General features: G+C 35.9%; 1 protein-coding gene across 1 annotated transcript; it reads left to right on the top strand.

The window, feature by feature from the left end:
• The first annotated feature begins 61 nt into the window (after positions 1-61).
• LOC130465440 (uncharacterized) lies at positions 62-22,495 on the top strand. Its single transcript, XM_056834194.1, has 5 exons — positions 62-119; positions 6,259-6,382; positions 6,637-6,664; positions 21,371-21,472; positions 21,562-22,495. The coding sequence occupies exons 1-5, from the start codon at positions 62-64 to the stop codon at positions 21,976-21,978; spliced, it is 729 nt and encodes a 242-aa protein (XP_056690172.1). The 3' UTR covers positions 21,979-22,495.
• Positions 22,496-22,727: the final 232 nt, after the last annotated feature.

Genomic DNA, 22,727 nt, shown 5'->3' with positions numbered 1-22,727 from the left:
TCCACACCCAATGAGTCCACATATATTAGGGTACCTAACAAATTTTGTTATTGTGGTAGGAATGGAGGTTGAAGTGGTGTTCCACAAGCTCTTCTGGATAGCTGCTAATGCTTTTTGGGGTAGTTTTTTGAACATTTGTTTTGATCTTGCACATATTCATTGAGTAGAAAATAACATTAAATGTAGTTGGTGCAAAGATGTTTTGTAAGTGAAGCTAAAAACAGAAATGCTTCCCAGTTTGGTATTTTGTGCAGATTATTCAACATCAATTATTTATGAAATGTGAATTTGTTTCTCATTACTTGTGTTTACTTCATGATTACAAACAGTAAAATTACAAACATCAATATCCCCATTTGTATTACAACTTTGACTACTTTTTGTTGTTGTTTTAGCTTCTTCTTCATTTACTTCAATTCTTCTTGCATCTTACTGTTTCGCCTGTTTTCAATACTTTCTCCTTCGTCTAAGCTTCCCCCGCATTTTCCTTCGTGTTGTTGCCCCTTGTTTTCTTGCTCAACTACTCCCTTGCACCATCTCAGATTGTTTCAAGGATCACACTTGTAGTACAACCTTTGTGGATTGAGTGTTGTATCAGAGCTTCGAATGACAAATTTCCTACCACAATAACAAAATTTGGTAGGTACTCTAATATATGTGGACTCGATCATTGGGTGTGGATGATGATTTTGAAAGAAAACTCATGACAAAAATCTTATGAAATTAGCAAAGCAAATCAAAATAACATCTAACTTACAAGAACCATTCAGCAAATGGGCTTTTATAGTCAACCGTGACCAACAGCTACCTTTCAAACACAAAAACTAGTCGCTGAAACATCAAAATAGCTATATTTAAGTTTGGGGCATTTGGTGAAATAAGTTTCACAATAGGGGCATTTGGTGAAATAAGTTTCAGAATAGGGGCATTTGGGTGAATTGGAAACTTGGCTAACGGCAGACTAACGGTCCGTTATTAGTAAGGGTATGTTGGGTATTTGTACGAATTGTGAGGGGTATTTTATGAATTATTGAAACTTGATGGGCGTTTGGTGAATTATGGCAAAACTTGGGGGCATTTCATGAAATATCCGTAGAAAATTCGTATCAGCTTAGAGATGTTTTACATAGACTTTTCACGTGTATATTCAACCCTTTAACCCCAATTTATTGTTTGCATTGTTTGATGGATTTTTTTCCCTTGGTATTTGTCGCTGATATGCTCTTGCCCACTGGACTAAGATTAATTTTTTTTGGTGATTATTGGATTATTTTTTAGTTTCTTGATAATATTTATATGACATTGACAAAATGAATGAAAAATCTATATTTTTGTGACATTGGTGATATTATCATTCATTTGAAAATTATAACATTTGAGTATATGGAATCAGGTATGCCATTAATAAACGTATTGATGATGCATTTGTATTCTGTATAGTATAGAGGAAAAACTTACTATTGGGAGAGAGGGAGGGTAGTCAAAATTAGGTGACTAAACAAAAGTGGCAAAAGAAGTGTGTAAACAAATGGCTTAATTGTAATTGGAGTGTATAAGGAAAAATATGTCAATACACTATTCCTAAGAGAATTTTGATTTTTTCAAAGAAGGATTTAAGGGGTAAGGTAGTCAAGTCACTATTCCAAAGAGGATCTTCTTGCTTTTAGAAGGGTTTAGGATACGTAGTATTTCGTAGTTGAAATGTTAAATTACTCAAACTCAAACACATGTCCTGTTTAGTTCACCTTATTTCATGAATTTATTATTTATTTCACATTTAATTAGATCAGACAGATCAATTCAGATCAGATTAGGAAAAATAAGTTCAGTTCAGATCATATTACTTTTTATTTATTTATTTATTTATTTATTTATTATTATTATTATTATTATTATTATTATAAAACGTTACAAGCTTAACAAGCTACAAAGATCAAGTAAACTACATGAAGTTGGAGGGGAGCCGAGATACAATCTGGGCCCCCACTCCTCTAGCGATGGCGAACCCGATCCTGCTGAAAATGTGGGCAGCTGCCCGTGCCCCAATGTCTTGTGCCCTGGAGTACGTCTTGTGCCCCAATATTATTATTATTATTATTATTATTATTATTATTATTATTATTATTATTATTATTATTATTATTATTGATCAGAACCAATCTATATAGATCATGTCTGGATTAGAACCGATCTGTGTAGATCATGTTTAGATTAAACCAATATGTATAGATCATAATCAATCTATATAGATCATGTCTGATCTGAAACGATATGTCCAGATCATAAATATTATGATCAGATCATGTCCAGATTATAACTGATTTGGAAAAATCATGTCTGACCAAAAATGATATGTCCAGATCAAAATCGACCTGAATAGATCATGTGTATATCAAAACCTGTATGTCCATACCAGAACTGATATGTATAAAACATGTTATGATCAGAACCGATCTATATAAATCATGTCAAGATCAACACCGATCTATGTAGATCGTTTCCAGAGAATCAATCTATCCATTTTTGGTTCTTATTATCTCTGTGATGATATCAATACACAATAGACATTCCATTGCAATAGTGGTTGTTTGGTTGAACATAATTTTGAATTCCAATGCAATAACTAAAAACTTATTCATGTGTGCTTAACTTTTACAGACACTTGTACCTAGCTGTGAGAAAATTATTTGACAAATGTTTTAGTCTCTCATTGCCATTCATGCATTCTGTGTTTTGTTGTTGACTCATTACTAGGAGTAGAAGAATCATTCTAAAACTATGTTGGAGTTCTAAGTTCTTCCCACTTCTCAATGATTATTGGTTTTTGTACATGCTTTTCCTTCAACAAAATCATGCTTTGAAAATGCGCATTTGTTCATAGTAGGGAATGTTCTTGGATGGCTTCTAATTGAACTATTACCAGAAAATAGTGCATGTTTCTGTTGAGGATATCGTAGTTATCCGAGATAATAGAATATCATATGAGATCGATAGAGTTATGTATATGATATGAGATAAAAGTCTATAGGACTTAAGAATCTTACGAAGTGTACAACCATCTACTTTGTAATATAAATAGAGGCGTATGCCCACAAATAATATGAGACAAATCAAATAATATATTCTCTATAATTTAGCAGATATGATAGACAAGATGAAAAGACGATGTCATGGTGTTGAAGATAAGTCTTATAATCGATAAAAGGAAATTTGTGAGCCTCATAGATCTAGCAGCGAACCCACTATGATTATATGAAAATTTAGTCAAGGTCTTGTAAATGGATCTTTTATCAAACTAGCTACTTTTAAAATTTTATTTACCAAAACGGCTAGTTTTAAATTGTATTTCCCAAAGTAGCTACTCTTTAGTTTCAAAAAAAAAAAAGTAGCTATTTTTTTTACTTTCAAGTAAAAAACAATAAACCGGTTTGAGCTTTTAAAACCAATGAACCGGTTTCATTTTTTTACATAGTGAACTGATTTGAATTTTTTTAATAGTGAACCGATTGACAATTTACTTATATTTTTAGCCTCTTAGCAACTTCAAAGTTTTTAAAGGACTTGCTCGCAAATATTACAAATATAAAGAAATTAGTTGAACCGTTGTTGCGGATATTGTTAATCCGATCTCACTACAAAAATGAGAGCCTTTTAGAAACAAAGTTTGGCAACTGAGTTTTATAATGTTGCTAAATAGAAACCAATTCTTTTTTTCAGTTGCCAAGTTCAAATGTTAGCAACGACATTTCTACTTGTTGCCATTGGAAACCAATTTTCTTACTATTTATTGCTAGATGGCATCATATATTTGATTTGTTGCGAATGGAAACAAATTATTTTTAATATTTGTTGCTAGATAGCATCATAGTTTTGATTTGTTTCCATTTAGTAACAAAACATGGCAACGAGTACTTGATTTGTTGCCATTAGAAACAAGTCATTTTGGTATTTGTTGCTAAAATATGGAATTATATATTTTTTAAATAGATTTAAAAAAAAATAGTTTTGGCAACACAATGTGGAAACAAATGTTTGATTTGTTGCCATTGAAAATAAGTTGTTTTACTATTTGTTGCTAACATGGCATCAGATTTTTATTTTGTTTCCATTAGAAACAAGTTATGTTAAAATTTGTTGCTACTTTATGTGTATATATTTCCGCAGACGTGGAACGTCGTCTAATCAATTTTAGCAACCAACTATGAAAACATGTATTTGTTTTGTTGCAAATGGAAACACAATATTTTTATTATTTGTTGCGAGATGGCATCATAATTTTGATTTGTTTCCATTTACTAACAAAACATGGCAACGAGTACTTGATTTGTTGTCATTAGAAACCAACCACTTAACTATTGTTGCTAAAACATGGAATCAGATTTATTTTTTAAAAAAGATAAAAAAAATAAATAGTTTTAGCAATACGATGTGAAAACAAATGTTTGATTTGATATATTGTCATTGAAAACAAGCTGTATTATTATCCGGTGCTAACATGACACAAGATTTTTAATTTTTCCATTAGAAACAATTTATTTTAAATTTTTTTGCTAAATTATATGGAGATTTCGTTACAGTCAAAAAGTTCGTTGAATCCGTTTTCAACAACCTATGGCAAGTAATTTTTATTGTTTGCTTCTATAATTACCTTAAATCTTAATTTTATATATTGGTTGTCAATTCGTTGATAAAATTATAAAGCTATTAAAACAGTTTTAGCAACATGCAAAAATAACGTTCATATATAGACAATATGATTTATTGTCACGGGAAACAAGTGGTCTTACATTTTTGTTAGATTGACATCAAACTTGTTTTTTACTATTGAAAATTATATTGGTGATTAAATATATTTTTATGATAATTACCTAAAAGTAGTAGGTGTTCATTTCATTAAGTTTGACTAGCCTTATCTGCAAGAATTCAAAGGTCAACGTGTGTAAATGATCTTGGTGATTGTAATATTCTTTCGTGATCATAAAAATAGATAAAATAAAGGTTAAATAATTCTTAATTGTATGAATAAAGGTTAAATAAAGTCTATAGTCATGTGGAAACATAATTTATACATATTTTATATATATTCCATAGTTTATATTCCATACTATGCAGCATTACAGAAAATATATGGATAACGAACATATATAGTTGTAGGGGAAAAACGATAACAAAGTATAAAATCTGGATTTAGTGTATTAATTTTTTAACAGTAGAGAATTGAACCTACGAGTGTAAGGAGTACATATAATTACTTATTGTAATTACCGTGCGATATATAGTACCAGTTTCTACTTTGATCGAGTAGCTAAATTGTAAATTCTTCTCGAGCTTGACTAATATTCGACCAAGTACAAATCACAACTTAATAAATTATGATTAATAGGTTATGCATGTTAATTAGGTCCATTTAAAATCAGATACGTTAAAAGGTGAATATAACACACCTTATTAATTATCTTAATCAGACTTATCTGAAATTATTAGAACTTATCGATCTCAACTTACTTTTCATGAATTAAGTAAACATCTATAACTATAACTAAAACAGACCATCCTTACATCAAATTTATACACGTGTACGTTAACCGAGTAATAACTATAATTTTAGCAATAAACAAATAAAATTATATATGTTGTGCAATTACTCCATATGACTTACCTAGTAAGATGAACAAAACACTATCTTTATAAAACCGTAGTAATTATATGTAAAATATTATGATTCATTTGATTGATCTAGAGTCCTTAGTTTTTCATAGTGACCAATATTTACAAATGAAATTCAAATATCTCAAACATGAAAATTCAAATATTATTAGGTAAACTTAGTCTTACATATCTTTTCAAACGATTACTCACTTGAATTTATGCAAACTTATTTGAACTTGTTTTTAATTATACTTTGAACTTGGGTAGCCGTTCATGAAATTATTGATTTTGACTAGATTCTTTTTTATTATTAAAACTGATTTTTAGTGATTGAAAACTAATTTACTTTCCCTTCAAAAAAAAAAAAAAAACTAATTTACTTATATAACTTATAATAATTACCATCTTTTTATTTATTGCCATTGAAAATATATTATTTTACCATCTTTTAAACAAATTTTAAAAACATAACTTTTTAGGTAGTTTTAATTTTGGCGGAATTTCCAAAAAAATTGCCGCCTAAAACATTAAGTTATTAAAAAGATAAACTCCAAAAAAAAAGGGAGATGAAATAACTAACTGGCACAAAGCCCTAGGAATCACTTTGAGTTTCTCACCACCGTCTGCAATTCACCAAAAACACAAACTCACCGTATTGCTCCTCCCCGCCTTCTCCTTTCTCATCCCGTTCTCTCACGTCGCCGTGGACACTTCCGGAACCGGCGGTCATTAGGTACGTAACTCTTCTTCTTCTTCCTCATCTACTCTGTCTAATCGGTTTTAAAATTTTAAAGGGTAGCTTTCAATTGATGAACGAATTGATTCTTGATTGAATTTAATTAGGAAAAGGGATATTCTGAATTTATTAAACTCAAATGATTTTGGATAGAAACCTGTAAACGAGTTTAATTTATCTCAATTCTAAACAACTAATTTTCCTGTTTTTCCTTGTCATCGTCGGGTGGCATCATACGGGATTCCGGCCAGTCTTGCTTTGCTAATTGTGGGTTTCCAGGTATTTATTTTATCCTTAATTATTAAAATTGAGTCATTTTTCTTTATTTATTTATTTAAGTTCAGTTAGAGTGTTCCTCTGTTTTTTTAAATTGATTTTCTAAGTTGTGTGTTTGAATTAGTGTTAATGGATGGGTTGATACACTGCCAAATGGAAACCTGATGATATCACTACCATTAATCTGAGTAGGTTCCAAGATTTAGCCTGCGTGAAGAGGTCTGTGGGGGCAACTTTTTACTGGCTGGGGTTTGGTAGGAGGCTGGGGTTTGGTAGGAGGCTGGGGTGTGACAGCGGTGTGACAACATCCTGCACATGACAATATTTCTGGTCAATTAAAAGGTTGCTAGTTAAGGGGGTTAGAAGAATTAGTTCAATAGTTTGTTTTTTTGATATTTGAGTTGGGTTTTAGTCTACAGTTGCTAATTTCAATACTAGATTTTCAGAAGCGAAATTGTAATAAGTGTTTAGTTGGCTGAGCAGTGCTCTGAAAATCGTTGCACTTTGTTAGGATTCGAATTTGCCTTGCCAATATGTTGGAGCTTAGATTCTTGCTGGATTTGTAAGTTTAGTGTGTTAGATTAGACTTGCATTAGACAGTCCATAGAGTGGCAAGTAACAAGTTCATTGGAGCTAGGATTGCTGGTTGGTCAGTTGTTAACTTTTTTCGAGCATGTGCTTGGGAGTGCGGGAATCTGAATCAGTCTATCTTCTTAAGTTTATGATGTGTGTTTAGATTTACTGTTTGGTGTTCAAATTCACATTCTGCTAAGTTCTGAACCTCAGTTTGTTGATCTAGTTTTGTTTGTTGCTGTGTTCAGTAATGTTCTACTGGTTTCTACCTGAAATGTTGACTTGTGTGTTAAGGCCAATGTTGACCATGCTGGATGTGCTGCTGCTTTCTGATCTGTTATTTTTCTAAGTTGTTTGCCTCTGTACTGTCATACCTGCCTCACAAGACTACTACTACTGTTATTGTTGTTGTGTTCATCATCATCATCATAATTACTATCAGTTGCATTCTCTGATAGTTTACGGGAATGTACAGGAGCCTACTTTGTTTCTTTCATTTGAATTTTAGGGTCCTTAGTTAAATTTTCTCCACTTTACCTTTGGGCTTAGCTAAGACATTATAGGCTAGTTAGTTACTTACAGCAGTTCCACTGATCAGTTGAATGCAAAACTTAAAATCTCCCATAACTAACTTTTTCATAATTCTTAGAAAGACGCTTTCAAGCGAGACTATCTACAGAACATTCAGATTATTGTGTACATCCGTCTCATTTTTCTTATTAAACTTATTATATTTTCATATTAGTCTACTAGTACAATTGACAAGTAGGTTGTTTTGGAATTCTGACTGCAGTATGTGGTGTCCGTATTCTTCCCCTCCTGTTTAAACATGGACCTATTTTCTTCATGTATAGGAAATTGAATTCATGTGATTTGGGATGATTTGTGAATCTTTCTAGTCATTTTTCTGATTGTTGGTTTATATGTCGTAAAGTCAAATCATCCACTTCTTGATTCAGTGCTTGATCCACTGCCTGATTCTATCAATATTTCAGTATTCAGTGCCTACTCGCATCTCAATTCAGTGCCTACTTGCATCTCAAGTCAAGTCTGTAACGTTTCCTTGTTATTCTATGAAATCAAAACACGCCAACCACCATACTGCCGAAAGATTTAGAGTTTCCAAGCATCTCCTTTACTCATGTTAACTCCTGCTAACTCCTGTTAAGCCAAAAACAAATGCACCCTTTTTACCTTCCTTAAAGGGATCAACACAAACAGACCAACAAAACAGACTAGAAAAAGATAAGCAGTCATCCATCCAACTTTCAAATCCTTATAGCTTGCTGGGGAATTCCCTTCCATGTTAACTCCTGCTAACTCATAAGTCTTCTTGTTCAATCCCAAAAGATAAGACCCAAATCCACCTGTTACATCAAAGAAAAAACATGATCATATATAAATCTGATTTTGATCTGTTTATTCCATGGTTATGAACTCAAGAGACTATTCTCGTCAGGTTTATGTGTTAACAGGAAATGTTTATTATGCAGAATCAGTTTTTAACAGATGCATAGATGGAAAACCCCCATTTATATTGTTTTATCGAGGATTTATCAAAAACCTTTCCGAAACTCTGAGTGATAGAAGTAACATACGTCCAACACTGAGAGGACAAATATATAATTGTTATAATCTAACTGTAATACTAACAGCAACTAGCTACTTTCTCTAATCTTTTTCCAAAGTAAATCCATTACTTTTTTTTTTATTGTTATATTACACTTTTCCTTTCATCCTAACTTTCTTATAAACATTTTCCTTTCATCCTAACTTTCCTTACAAACAGAATATTTAGGTTTGAAGAGTGGGTAGGCCTGAGGACGTCGAAGAAGGGTTCCTCTAATTCCAGAAATGGTCCCGATATATGTTGAAGTTCAGCTTAGTCTAGGTGATCAGATTGAGATTATATGTGCTCCAAGGTGTAGTTGATACTTGAACTGCTAGTTTTTTGGGGGGAGGGGGGAGGGAGTGGTGGTGGGTATGGAGTGATTGGGTTATTACCATCTTCTTAAGAGTAAGCAGAAAAACATCGGTTGGAACACTGTATGAGATTACAGTCTGGGCGTAAGAAATGTTATGGGACCACCTTATTCTAGATTCACCTTCTCCGCAATTGCAAGTCACCCTCCCTGCAGGAATTAGTTCATCTCTAGGTTATAATAGATCCCTAGTTCCATGGTGGGATGTTGACACTTTGAGTTGCCAATGTTAGGTTATGATACATATGACAATTCATAAATCATGCGGAAACAACCATTAAGCCAGGAATACATATTATTTACACATAATCATTTAGCACAGTTTAGATGCATACTCTTTGTTGCGTGCCTTCCCTAGCTGCGCCCGAACCGAACAAGAACAAGTCTTTAGGACTCCAAGTGTCGTCCCTCCGTAGATAGTCCACAGCACGTCCGGATCCGCCTTAAGATTGACCAACTAGAATCGCCCTTAAGGTACTATTATTTTCGGCACTTTTAGGCAAACGTGTGACTGAATTTTTCTCTCAAAAACTCACTTTGAATACTTAAAAACTCGTTGTAAATATGTGACCCTAGGCACTTATTTATAGAGTTTATGGAAAGGAATTATAATCCTATTAGAATACAAATCTATTTAATTATAACCCTACTAGGATTCTAATTTAAACAAGGTTTATCTATTAGGATTAGATTTAATCATATTACGAATCCCGGTAGCCTTAGGATTCCGAGTAACACACACGAGTGGCGCACAAGCACCGCACGCCCGTACGCAGGCCTTGCGGCCCACGCCGAGCGCACAACGCAAGGCCCACTGTCGCAGCCTTGTCCGCGCGCGCGCCCAAGCTACGGCTGGGCCTGGCTTTTGCGCTGGGCCTGGTCGTATGTTTGGCGTGTGGTTGTTGCGCTTGGCTTGCTGGGCGATGGCCCGACTTCGTGCTGGGCCTTTGTCTGGCAGGCCTCGTCCGATGCTAATTCGTACGATACGCTTCTGATTAAATTCTCGATTCCGGAATTCATTTCCGATACGAACAATATTTAATATTTCCGATTCCGGAATTAATTTCCGTTTCGAACAAATATTTAATATTTCCGTTTCCGGAATTATTTTCCGATTTCGATAATATTTCCGATTCTGACAATATTTCCGTTTCCGGCAATATTTCCGATTCCGGCAATATTTCCATTTCCGATAATATTTTCCGATACGTACCATGTTTCCGTTTCCGGAAACATCTACGACTTGGATAATATTTATATTTCCGATACGATCCATATTTCCGTTTCCGGCAATATCATCGTTTCCGGAGTATTCTTTTCTTGCCTGTGACGATCTCAGCTCCCACTGAAACCAAGATCCGTCGATTCCGAATATCCATAGATGGAGTATTTAATGCCATTAAATACTTGATCCGTTTACGTACTACTTGTGTGACCCTACGGGTTCAGTCAAGAGTAAGCTGTGGATTAATATCATTAATTCCACTTGAACTGAAGCGGCCTCTAGCTAGGCATTCAGCTCACTTGATCTCACTGAATTATTAACTTGTTAATTAATACTGAACCGCATTTATTAGACTTAACATTGAATGCATACTTGGACCAAGGGCATTATTTCCTTCAGTCTCCCACTTGTCCTTAGGGACAAGTGTGCATTTCCTATTTCCTTTGTCGCTCGATGCTTGCTCTTGAACATAAGGTAAGAGTTGTCATCCTTATTATGTCCAGAGGTGTTCCTCGGTTTCAGAGTTCAACTGATCAAATAAACAGATAATCATAGCCTATGATTCATCCGAGCACGGCCATGCATTTCACAGTTTCTAGCTCTCCGAGTGGCCTTGTACAACTTTTAAGCATCTCATCCCGATTTATGGGAGGACAATCCCAATCTTTCGATCTTGAGATTAGACTTCGTTTGATAGGTGATTACCTGAGCGTTGCCTTTATAGCCTCCTTTTACGGTGCGACGGTTGGTCAACGTCAAAGCAACCAGTTCTCAAACAAGTAATCTCAAATCACTCAGGTATTGAGGATTTAGTGTCTAATAATTTTAATGAAATTTACTTATCACAGATTTTCATCTCTTACAGTAAAGTTTCATAGGTCTTGTCCGATACTAGTCTTCCCAAAGTAAGTATCTATGCAAATGATTATGACATTGCCATGTCCACATAGTTCAAGAAACAGAACTACTAGTCATCTTGCATTCTAATCGTCTAACGTTTTCTATGCGTCCAATTTTATAGAAAACTCCGACTATGGACCATTTTCAACCTTTGACATTCAAGTTCACTTGATAGACATTTCTTAGTCACAGGACTGGTCCTGACAGTCTATCTTGAATATTTTGTCAAATTGAAGGGACTCATCATTTAATAAACCACAAATTAAATGGAAAAATGAATTCTTTTCATTTATTGTGAATGATTAACCAATAATGTTTTACAAAGATTTAAACTCTAAAACTTTAAAACATTAAACAGAGACATCAAAGCCATTCTCCAATATGCTTGATTCCCATAGCTGCAGTGTGCGAGTTGTGCTTCGCCTGCGGCAGAGGTTTAGTCAATGGATCTGATATGTTGTCATCAGTTCCAATTTTGCTTATCTCGACTTCTTTTCTTTCAACGAACTCTCGTAGAAGGTGAAATCTACGAAGTACATGCTTGACTCTCTGGTGGTGTCTAGGCTCCTTCGCCTGTGCAATAGCTCCGTTATTATCACAATACAGGGCTATTGGTCCTTTAATGGAGGGGACTACACCAAGTTCACCTATGAACTTCCTTAGCCATATAGCTTCCTTTGCTGCTTCATGTGCAGCAATGTACTCCGCTTCAGTTGTAGAATCCGCAATGGTGCTTTGCTTAGCACTTTTCCAGCTTACTGCTCCTCCGTTGAGGCAGAAGACAAACCCAGACTGTGATCTGAAATCATCTTTGTCGGTTTGGAAACTTACGTCCGTATAGCCTTTAACAATTAATTCATCATCTCCCCCATAGACCAGGAAGTCATCTTTGTGCCTTTTAAGGTACTTCAGAATATTCTTGGCAGCAGTCCAATGCGCCTTTCCTGGGTCTGACTGGTATCTGCTCGTAGCACTGAGTGCGTACGCAACATCCGGGCGTGTACATATCATAGCATACATTATTGAACCAATCAATGATGCATATGGAATCCCATTCATTCGTCTACGCTCATCAAGTGTTTTTGGGCACTGATTCTTGCTTAGAGTCATTCCATGAGACATGGGTAGGTAGCCTTGCTTGGAGTCCGCCATCTTGAACCTATCAAGCACCTTATTGATATAAGTGCTTTGACTAAGTCCAATCATCCTTTTAGATCTATCTCTGTAAATCTTGATGCCCAATATGTACTTTGCTTCTCCTAGATCTTTCATCGAAAAACATTTCCCAAGCCAAATCTTGACAGAGTTCAACATAGGAATGTCATTCCCGATAAGTAATATGTCGTCGACATATAATACTAGGAAAGAAATTTTGCTCCCACTGACCTTCTTGTATACACAAGATTCGTCTGTGTTCTTGATGAAACCAAAGTCACTGACTGCTTCATCAAAACGTATATTCCAGCTCCTGGATGCCTGCTTCAACCTGTAGATTGACTTCTTTAGCTTGTATACCTTTTTAGCATTCTTTGGATCCTCAAAACCTTCAGGCTGTGTCATAAACACAGTTTCTGTTAAAACGCCGTTTAAGAAAGCAGTTTTGACATCCATCTGCCATATTTCGTAATCGTAATATGCAGCGATTGCTAACATTATCCAAATAGACTTTAGCATTGCAACTGGTGAAAAGGTTTCATCGTAATCCACACCGTGGACTTGCCTGTAACCTTTTGCAACCAATCTAGCTTTGAAAACTTCAAGTTTCCCATCCTTGTCCTTTTTCAGTTTGAAAACCCATTTGCTTCCAATGGCTTGGTAGCCATCTGGCAAATCGACCAAATCCCATACTTGGTTTTCAGACATGGAGTCTAATTCAGATTGCATGGCTTCTTGCCATTGCTTGGAGCTAGGGCTCGTCATAGCTTGTTTGTAAGTCGCAGGTTCATCACTTTCAAGTAATAGAACGTCATAGCTCTCGTTCGTCAAAATACCTAAGTACCTTTCCGGTTGAGATCTATATCTTTGCGATCTACGCGGGGTAACATTTCTAGATTGACCATGATTCTCACCAGATTCTTCTAAAGATCTTTGAGTTTCATCCTGAATGTCATCTTGAGCATTCTCTAGAGTTTGTTGTTCGTCTCGAATTTCTTCGAGGTCTACTTTTCTCCCACTTGTCATTTTGGAAATGTGATCTTTCTCCAAAAAGACACCATCTCGAGCAACAAACACCTTGTTCTCAGATGTATTGTAGAAGTAATACCCCTTTGTTTCCTTTGGATAGCCCACAAGGATACATTTGTCAGATTTTGGATGAAGTTTGTCTGAAATTAATCGTTTGACGTATACTTCACATCCCCAAATCTTAAGAAAAGACACATTTGGAGGCTTTCCAAACCATAATTCGTATGGAGTCTTTTCGACAGCTTTAGACGGAGCTTTATTTATAGTGAGTGCAGCTGTATTGAGTGCATGTCCCCAAAATTCTAATGGAAGTTTGGCCTGACCCATCATTGACCTGACCATGTCTAGCAAGGTTCTGTTCCTCCGTTCCGACACACCGTTCCATTGTGGTATTCCAGGAGGAGTCAATTCTGATAGAATTCCACATTCTTTCAGATGGTCATCAAATTCATAGCTCAGATATTCACCGCCTCTATCAGACCGCAGTGCCTTAATCTTCTTGCCTAATTGATTCTCTACTTCACTCTGAAATTCCTTGAATTTGTCAAAGGATTCAGACTTATGCTTCATTAGGTAGACATAACCATATCTACTGAAGTCATCAGTGAAAGTGATAAAGTAGCTGAAACCACCTCTAGCATTTGTACTCATTGGTCCACATACATCTGTATGGATTAAACCCAATAGTTCATTTGCTCTTTCTCCAACTTTAGAGAAAGGTTGCTTTGTCATTTTGCCAAGCAAACATGATTCGCATTTACCATAATCCTCTAAGTAAAATGGTTCTAGAATTCCTTCCTTTTGAAGTCTTTCTAAGCGTTTCAAGTTTATATGGCCTAATCGACAATGCCACAGATAGGTGAGATCTGAATCATCCTTTTTGGCCTTTTTGGTATTTATGTTATATACTTGTTTGTCGTGATCTAATAAATAAAGTCCATTGACTAATCTAGCAGATCCATAAAACATCTCTTTAAAATAAAACGAACAACTATTGTCTTTTATTAAAAAGGAAAATCCCTTAGCATCTAAGCAAGAAACTGAAATGATGTTTTTAGTAAGACTTGGAACATGGAAACATTCTTCCAGTTCCAAAACTAGCCCGGAGGGCAACGACAAATAGTAAGTTCCTACAGCTAATGCAGCAATCCGTGCTCCATTTCCCACTCGTAGGTCGACTTCACCCTTGCTTAACTTTCTACTTCTTCTTAGTCCCTGTGGATTGGAACATAAGTGTGAGCCACATCCTGTATCTAATACCCAAGAAGTTGAATTAGCAAGTATACAGTCTATAACGAAAATACCTGAAGATGGAACGACTGTTCCGTTCTTCTGATCTTCCTTTAGCTTCAAGCAATCTCTCTTCCAATGCCCCTTCTTCTTGCAGTAGAAGCATTCGGATTCAGAAGTGGGTTGACTGACCTTCCTCTTTACAGATTTGGCGCCAGTTTGCTTAGTTGGGCTGGCCTTGTTGCCACCTTTCTTAGCATTCCTCTTCTTTCCAGATTTCTTGAACTTGCCCCCACGCACCATAAGCACATCCTGCTTATCACTTTTGAGCGTCTTTTCAGCGGTCTTCAGCATACCGTGAAGCTCAGTGAGAGTTTTGTCCAGACTATTCATACTGTAGTTCATTTTGAACTGATCATACCCGCTATGAAGAGAATGGAGGATGGTGTCTATAGCCATTTCCTGAGAAAATTGCTGATCCAGCCGACTCATATTCTCAATGAGTCCAATCATTTTGAGAACATGTGGACTTACGGGCTCGCCTTTCTTAAGCTTGGTCTCAAGAATTTGCCTATGAGTCTCGAATCTTTCGACTCGAGCCAGATCTTGGAACATGTTCTTCAACTCACTGATGATTGTGAAAGCATCTGAGTTGATGAACGTTTTCTGCAGATCCGCACTCATGGTGGCGAGCATTAGACATTTCACATCCTTGTTGGCATTAATCCAACGATTGAGGGCTACCTGAGTGACCCCGTCGCCTGCGGCTTCGGGCATCGCCTCTTCTAGGACATACTCCTTTTCTTCCTGCATAAGAACTATTTGCAAGTTCCTTTGCCAGTCAAGGAAGTTTTTCCCGTTCAACTTCTCCTTTTCGAGAATTGATCGAATGTTGAATGAATTGTTGTTTGCCATATTAAAAACTACAATTGAAAAGAATAAACAAATAAATAACCATTCACATTTTCTCTTCATAAACTTAAATTCTAGCATACATGCATAATTCAATGTTTATTAAGAATTTTATTCAAGTTATGTGTTCCGGCAGGTGTGAATAAAATGATTCCAAGATCCTAAAATCATTGAAGAACTAAGCACAGTTTGTCGACTTAATCCTAAAACATCTTAGGTAAGCAAAAGCCTTTTGCTAATAGTCTAGAAACTATTCTTGGTTGATAGGTACGTCTAAGAACTTATTAGGTAAACCTATCGAATTTGCCACGACATAAAAGGACTCCTTACTTATATCGTTGAGTTTCACCAAAACTAACATGTACTCACAATTATTTGTGTACCTTGCCCCTTTAGGACCAATAAGTAACACCTCGCTGAGCGAAAACTATTACTATATTGATGTAAAGGATATCCAAGCAAGTGTATATTTTGGAATGGCACCTTATAACTCAATTTTTTAAGTTTGGAACTTAAGGCTCTTACTATATTGGTTAGATTTTAAGTGAACTAAAATCCTTAATCATGCAACATAATCAAGCTTTTGATCTCATGCATTTTAAGACATATTTAAAAGCAATAAATAACTTAAAACATGCATAAGATAAATGTGATCTAGTATGGCCCGACTTCATCTTGAAGCTTTAACTTCAAAGTCCGTCTTGAAAATCTCCGTGGGAGGCACCATTTTCTTCAAATAGGATAAGCTATAATTAAAACTAATTACAACTATTTGATGGTACGCAGACCATATTTGAATTGAAAAACAACTTTGGTACTTTAGACCAATTACATTCAAATTAATGGTACGCAGACCATATTTTCTATCCTATTTGGGCCATACTAGTCACTTCATAACCTGCAAAACAGTACATATACAATATATACCATTCACCCATTCATTATCATGAATGGCCCACATAGCTGGTTAGTAAAACACATTATGCATCACGTAAACATTTGCAGCAATTAATCAAGGGCACCAATAATCTACCAATTATTCAGTCCTTATTAATTCTAATCAAGTTGTTTTAACCTTAAGGATTTGTAGACCTAATCAAGAATTTATGACTAAAAGGGCTCCCACTCAAACCAATAAATTCATATGCTTTACTAATTTTAAACATAAAAAATGTATTTCTAGTCTAACCGGAAACATACAAATTTAATTAAAATTTAAAGCTCATATAAATTTATAATTGAATCCAAAAAGTTTAATTTAATTTCAGTTGTATTTAAATTAATTCATGATTTTAATTTTAGTAAAATAATTAGAATAAATAAAATTTATTATAATTACAATATTCAAAATTAAAATCCAAGAAAATAATTTAAATTATTAATTTTAAAATTAAATAAAATTACGTAAACTGAAAATTTCAAACTAAAATTTCAAAACGATCTAATCGTAACGCAACAACCCCACGCAACGTACGCCCATGGGCCACACGCACACAGCCATCGCTGGCCATGTGCGCGCAGCCCATGCGCTGCGTCGCATAGCTGCTGCTGCTATCCTTCGCAAGGCTCCACGCGAGCTTGTGCTCGCTGCGCGCGCGCCAGCGCTCGATGCACGCGAGCCATCGCTTGCTGCGTTCGCTCGCCAGCGCTCGTTGCATGCTCGCCAGCGCTCGCTGCGCGCGCTCGCCAGCGCTTGCTTTGTGCGAGCCAGCGCTCGCTGCGCGAGGCATCGACGCTGGGCGCAGCACTAGTGGCACGCGAACTTGCGCTCGCTGCGCGCGAGGCTGCGCGCGCTTGTGCGAGGCAGTGCGCGTTGTGGCGCAGCTCGCTTGCTGCCCACACGCGACTGCCGTGCCTTGCCTTCGCCCATGCCCATTCGTCCACTGCTCATAGCCCATGACACAAGGCAGGGCTGCTGCCTTGTGCTCGTGCACCATGGCCTTGCTCATTGCATTCGTGCCGCATGGGCGACGAGCTCCCTTGCTCGTCGTCACATGTCCGCACTATACAACACCCCTTAAGGGTAACACGTAGCATCCATTGCTTTGTGCGTGCAAGTTATATGAATGAATCGCATAAAATTTAAAAAATTTATATTTAAAATTAATGACAAATTAATAAATAATATTAATTTCATAATTTTAGGGCGAAAAATCGAAAATTTATTATTCAATTGATTTCCGATTAACATGGATTCAAGCCTAGGTCATAAAAATTTAAAATTTATCATAAATTTACAATTTTTATGGTGGTTTTTAATCATAGGTATCTAATTAAATTATAATTAATTATGAAAATCGAATTAATTCTAAATTATTCTAATTTTCAACAAATTAATCATAATTACAAATTAGATTGCATAATTAACAAGGCTAGGCATTCAAACTTGTTAAACATATACAGTAGGTCAATCAAAAATTCAAGATTTATCAACAAGAATCGCAAATATTTAATTTAACATCTTAAATTTACGAAATTTTGCATTCGAAAAACTAAAACCTTCGAAAAGTCATAGTTAGGCTTCGAATTTGAGAATTCTGGGTTCGGCAGAAAAATAATGTTTTTGTCAAAATTTTAGAATGCCTTTTACATGCGGAATTGACACAAAAATCACTCGATTTGGATGAGTAACGAAGAAACTGCCGAAAAACGCGTACGTATAATTAAATAAACGCAATTTGCAATTAATTAACAATTACGAAAATTAATCACCCCTTTTATTTCTTGCAAATTTGTAATATTTAACCATGTTCATGCAATTTAGATTATGAAAATAATAAGAGGCTCGTGATACCACTGTTAGGTTATGATACATATGACAATTCATAAATCATGCGGAAACAACCATTAAGCCAGGAATACATATTATTTACACATAATCATTTAGCACAGTTTAGATGCATACTCTTTGTTGCGTGCCTTCCCTAGCTGCGCCCGAACCGAACAAGAACAAGTCTTTAGGGCTCCAAGTGTCGTCCCTCCGTAGATAGTCCACAGCACGTCCGGATCCGCCTTAAGATTGACCAACTAGAATCGCCCTTAAGGTACTATTATTTTCGGCACTTTTAGGCAAATGTGTGAATGAATTTTTCTCTCAAAAACTCACTTTGAATACTTAAAAACTCGTTGTAAATATGTGACCCTAGGCACTTATTTATAGAGTTTATGGAAATGAATTATAATCCTATTAGAATACAAATCTATTTAATTATAACCCTACTAGGATTCTAATTTAAACAAGGTTTATCTATTAGGATTAGATTTAATCATATTACGAATCCCGGTAGCCTTAGGATTCCGAGTAACACACACGAGTGGCGCACAAGCACCGCACGCCCGTACGCAGGCCTTGCGGCCCACGCCGAGCGCACAGCGCAAGGCCCACTGTCGCAGCCTTGTCCGCGCGCGCGCCCAAGCTACGGCTGGGCCTGGCTTTTGCGCTGGGCCTGGTCGTATGCTTGGCGTGTGGTTGTTGCGCTTGGCTTGCTGGGCGATGGCCCGACTTCGTTCTGGGCCTTCGTCTGGCAGGCCTCGTCCGATGCTAATTCGTACGATACGCTTCCGATTAAATTCTCGATTCCGGAATTCATTTCCGATACGAACAATATTTAATATTTCCGATTCCGGAATTAATTTCCGTTTCGAACAAATATTGAATATTTCCGTTTCCGGAATTATTTTCCGATTTCGATAATATTTCCGATTCTGACAATATTTCCGTTTCCGGCAATATTTCCGATTCCGGCAATATTTCCATTTCCGATAATATTTTCCGATACGTACCATGTTTCCGTTTCCGGCAACATCTACGACTTGGATAATATTTATATTTCCGATACGATCCATATTTCCGTTTCCGGCAATATCATCGTTTCCGGAGTATTCTTTTCTTGCCTGTGACGATCTCAGCTCCCACTGAAACCAAGATCCGTCGATTCCGAATATCCATAGATGGAGTATTTAATGCCATTAAATACTTGATCCGTTTACGTACTATTTGTGTGACCCTACGGGTTCAGTCAAGAGTAAGCTGTGGATTAATATCATTAATTCCACTTGAACTGAAGCGGCCTCTAGCTAGGCATTCAGCTCACTTGATCTCACTGAATTATTAACTTGTTAGTTAATACTGAACCGCATTTATTAGACTTAACATTGAATGCATACTTGGACCAAGGGCATTATTTCCTTCAGCCAAACAGATCAAGATACTTGCCTTTGCACCAAGTGCTTTCAAACCTGGTTTACATCCACAGGGCCACAGACCCACAGTAATCATATGAGCTAGGAAAGAGTACACGTTGTTCCACACGGGTACGCTCTTGAAATTAAGGCCACTATATTTGATTGGTTGAGTTACCTGACCTAGCTAATAGGGAACTAACTTTTAAGTATGAGTAGAACCAGCGACCAGACTGTAACAATTTATCTGGTGCAAAACAGCTTTAGGGATCTGGAAGAAAATGGCTGAAAACACATGCAAATCACCTTAGTATAACTAATAAGATTGTGAAGATGATCATTAGTGTCAAGATTAATACCACTCATGTAAATCTTATTAGTGTTAAGATCAGTACCACTCATGTAAATCTCAGACTTGGAGAAACTTCCTACAGATCAGGATATATCAGGAAAATCATTGAAGAGTCTTCTAAAAGCAGCGACAGAAGGCAACAGCATTTGCTGACAACATGCCATCTATGATTAGATTTTCTATACATGGGATATCAGACCAGGAGAACTCTTTAGTGCTCCACATTTCAGCTTATCCTATTTTGTCATGCCTACTGAATTTCTATCTTTTCATGTTAATAGTATCTTTGGTGCGGATCACTTATTTTATCAGCATACTGTACTCTAAATACAAAGTGCAAGTAAATGTTAATGCATATAAATATTGTTAATTACATCTCTTCTTTCTGCGAATATGGTTGCGTTCATACCTTATCCTCTAACATCAGGTTGTAAATGATGAGCTCATTGATCCCTTTGGAATTCCTCACGAGGCTAAGCACCGAGGCCTCTTTGAAATTTATTGTGATTCATTGTTGGTATCATCACTGCTGTAAATTGTATGTCTCCATCAAATCTGTGCATCCAGAACATAACTGCCAAACTGATGACAAATGGACAAACTTTCTCTAATTTTTTTCCTCATCATGAATGTGTTATTATTCTTTGTCATCTGGGGAATGCTTAATGTCTAAGAACTGCTCACAATTCGCTTAATCCTCAGATCTGCGATAAAGTGTTATACAATAAAAACGTGGCTGCTGACATATAATTGTTACATTCTGCTCTGTATTCTCTACTCTCGCATTTATAGCCATTAGATCAACAAGTTTGTTTGTTTGCATCCCTTAAACGAGTGTCCCCTGCAATCAGTTATAATATGAGCTATGAATCTGAAGTGCTAGAGCTATGAGGCAGATAGGCTAGGCTATGAATCTGAAGTAGCAAGCCTATCAGTAGGCTTGTGTATACTTGATTGTATTCATATAATTTTCTTCTGCCTTTAACTTATTCTCAGCTGCTCAGCTTGAAACCAAATAAAATACCATGGAGTTATCCTAGTGTGTTATATAAATTCTTTTCTTTCCTGTTTCATATAAGATATCTGACTACAATTTGAGATGATTGTCAAATTGGCAGATCAACTTCCTGAAAACATGTATATTTATATGATTTTCTTGAAATGACCAGGAGAAAAAGTTGTTGCGTCCGCCTACTCCATCCGAGGTGTATTACAAAGGCCATGCTAAAGAGAATGGTGAATTCGTGGACGAGACGTCACGAAAAGTTTGGGTGAGTTCCTACTTATTTAATTTAATGCACATATGCCTTTGTGACAGAAAATGATAAGTCTAAATTACATATTTTCACCTTTTTGGCAGACTGATTTTCAAAGCAAGAAATCTACCAACTTGGAGGACGAGAATCCTAAAACAGAGAACGAGTTGTTTTTGGAAGCCTTAGGTGGATGGAAGAATGGGAGAGTGTATGGTCTTGGAAATGCTACTGACAACTTTTATGTGAAACCAAACAACGACCCAAGTTTAAAGAAAGTGCGGAATGAGCTAGTGACTAATTTGACAAGTAATGTTGAACAACTCTCTTCGAAAAATTTGGAACAAGCAAAGGAGATTGAAGAAACAAAGGTAGTCCTAGTTGAAACAACAACGAAGCTCAGTGAAACAGAAAAAAAGCTTGATGAAACAACAAAACAGCTTAAAGAAACAACAGATGCTATGAAGGCTATGCAAGCTCAGATTCTTTTCCTAACTGAAAATGTCATTTTGCGCCAATCTTGAATGCTGATTATCAGAAGAAATTGCTTTGCTTTGTGTTATTTTTCGCTTGTTGATTGAAACACATTTGGACAATTAGTTTTGCGTAGAGTTTTTTTTTTTTTTCTAGTGAAAGCAGGTAAACAATTCTTATATTTAGGGGATTACAGGTTATATATTGCATATCTATGCAATTTTGTTGGGATGAAACTTGTTTTGTAGGGTTTGAATTGATTTTTAATGAAAGTTTTTATTATTTATTCGTTGTTGTAAATATTGCATCAATAAATTTGATTTGAATTTATTTCAGAATTTGAAAATAGAGCAGTAAATAAAGCAATAGAAAAAATATTTTGTTGCTAGGTTTGGCAACCAAAAAATATCCAGTGCAAATTTTGTTGCTAGTTTAATAGCTAATGTTAGCAACCAAATATATAATTTGTTGCCATTATTTACAACATAAATAAATAATTTGTAGCTAATGTTAGCAACCAAATAAATAAATTTGTTGCCATTGTTAGCAACCAAAAAAAAATTATTTGTTGCTACTATTAGCAACCAAATAAATAATTTGTTTCTCCTATTAGAAACTAAAATAAATATTCGTTGCCCTTTTTTTAGAAACTAATGTTATTAATTCGTTGTTATTTTTAGCAACCAATGTTAATAAGTTGTTGCTAGATGTGGCAACGGTTTGTTAATAGTTCGTTGCTATTTGTAGCAACCAAAGTAAAGAATCCGTTGCTAGGGCTGGCAACGTATTCAACGTATTC

The sequence above is a fragment of the Spinacia oleracea genome, chromosome 1, assembly GCF_020520425.1.
Source record: "Spinacia oleracea cultivar Varoflay chromosome 1, BTI_SOV_V1, whole genome shotgun sequence".
NCBI classification, from domain to species: Eukaryota; Viridiplantae; Streptophyta; class Magnoliopsida; order Caryophyllales; family Amaranthaceae; genus Spinacia; species Spinacia oleracea.
This window is presented reverse-complemented; position numbering and strand designations above follow the sequence as displayed.

Excerpts from the sequence above, each read along its gene's own strand:
- LOC130465440 (XM_056834194.1), top strand. The coding sequence starts at position 62 with ATGGAGGTTGAAGTGGTGTTCCACAAGCTCTTCTGGATAGCTGCTAAT. Across the intron at positions 120-6,258 it reads AGCTGCTAATGCTTTTTGGG|TTTCTCACCACCGTCTGCAA; the intron begins GTAGTTTTTTGA and ends AATCACTTTGAG. Across the intron at positions 6,665-21,370 it reads TGCTAATTGTGGGTTTCCAG|GAGAAAAAGTTGTTGCGTCC; the intron begins GTATTTATTTTA and ends TGAAATGACCAG.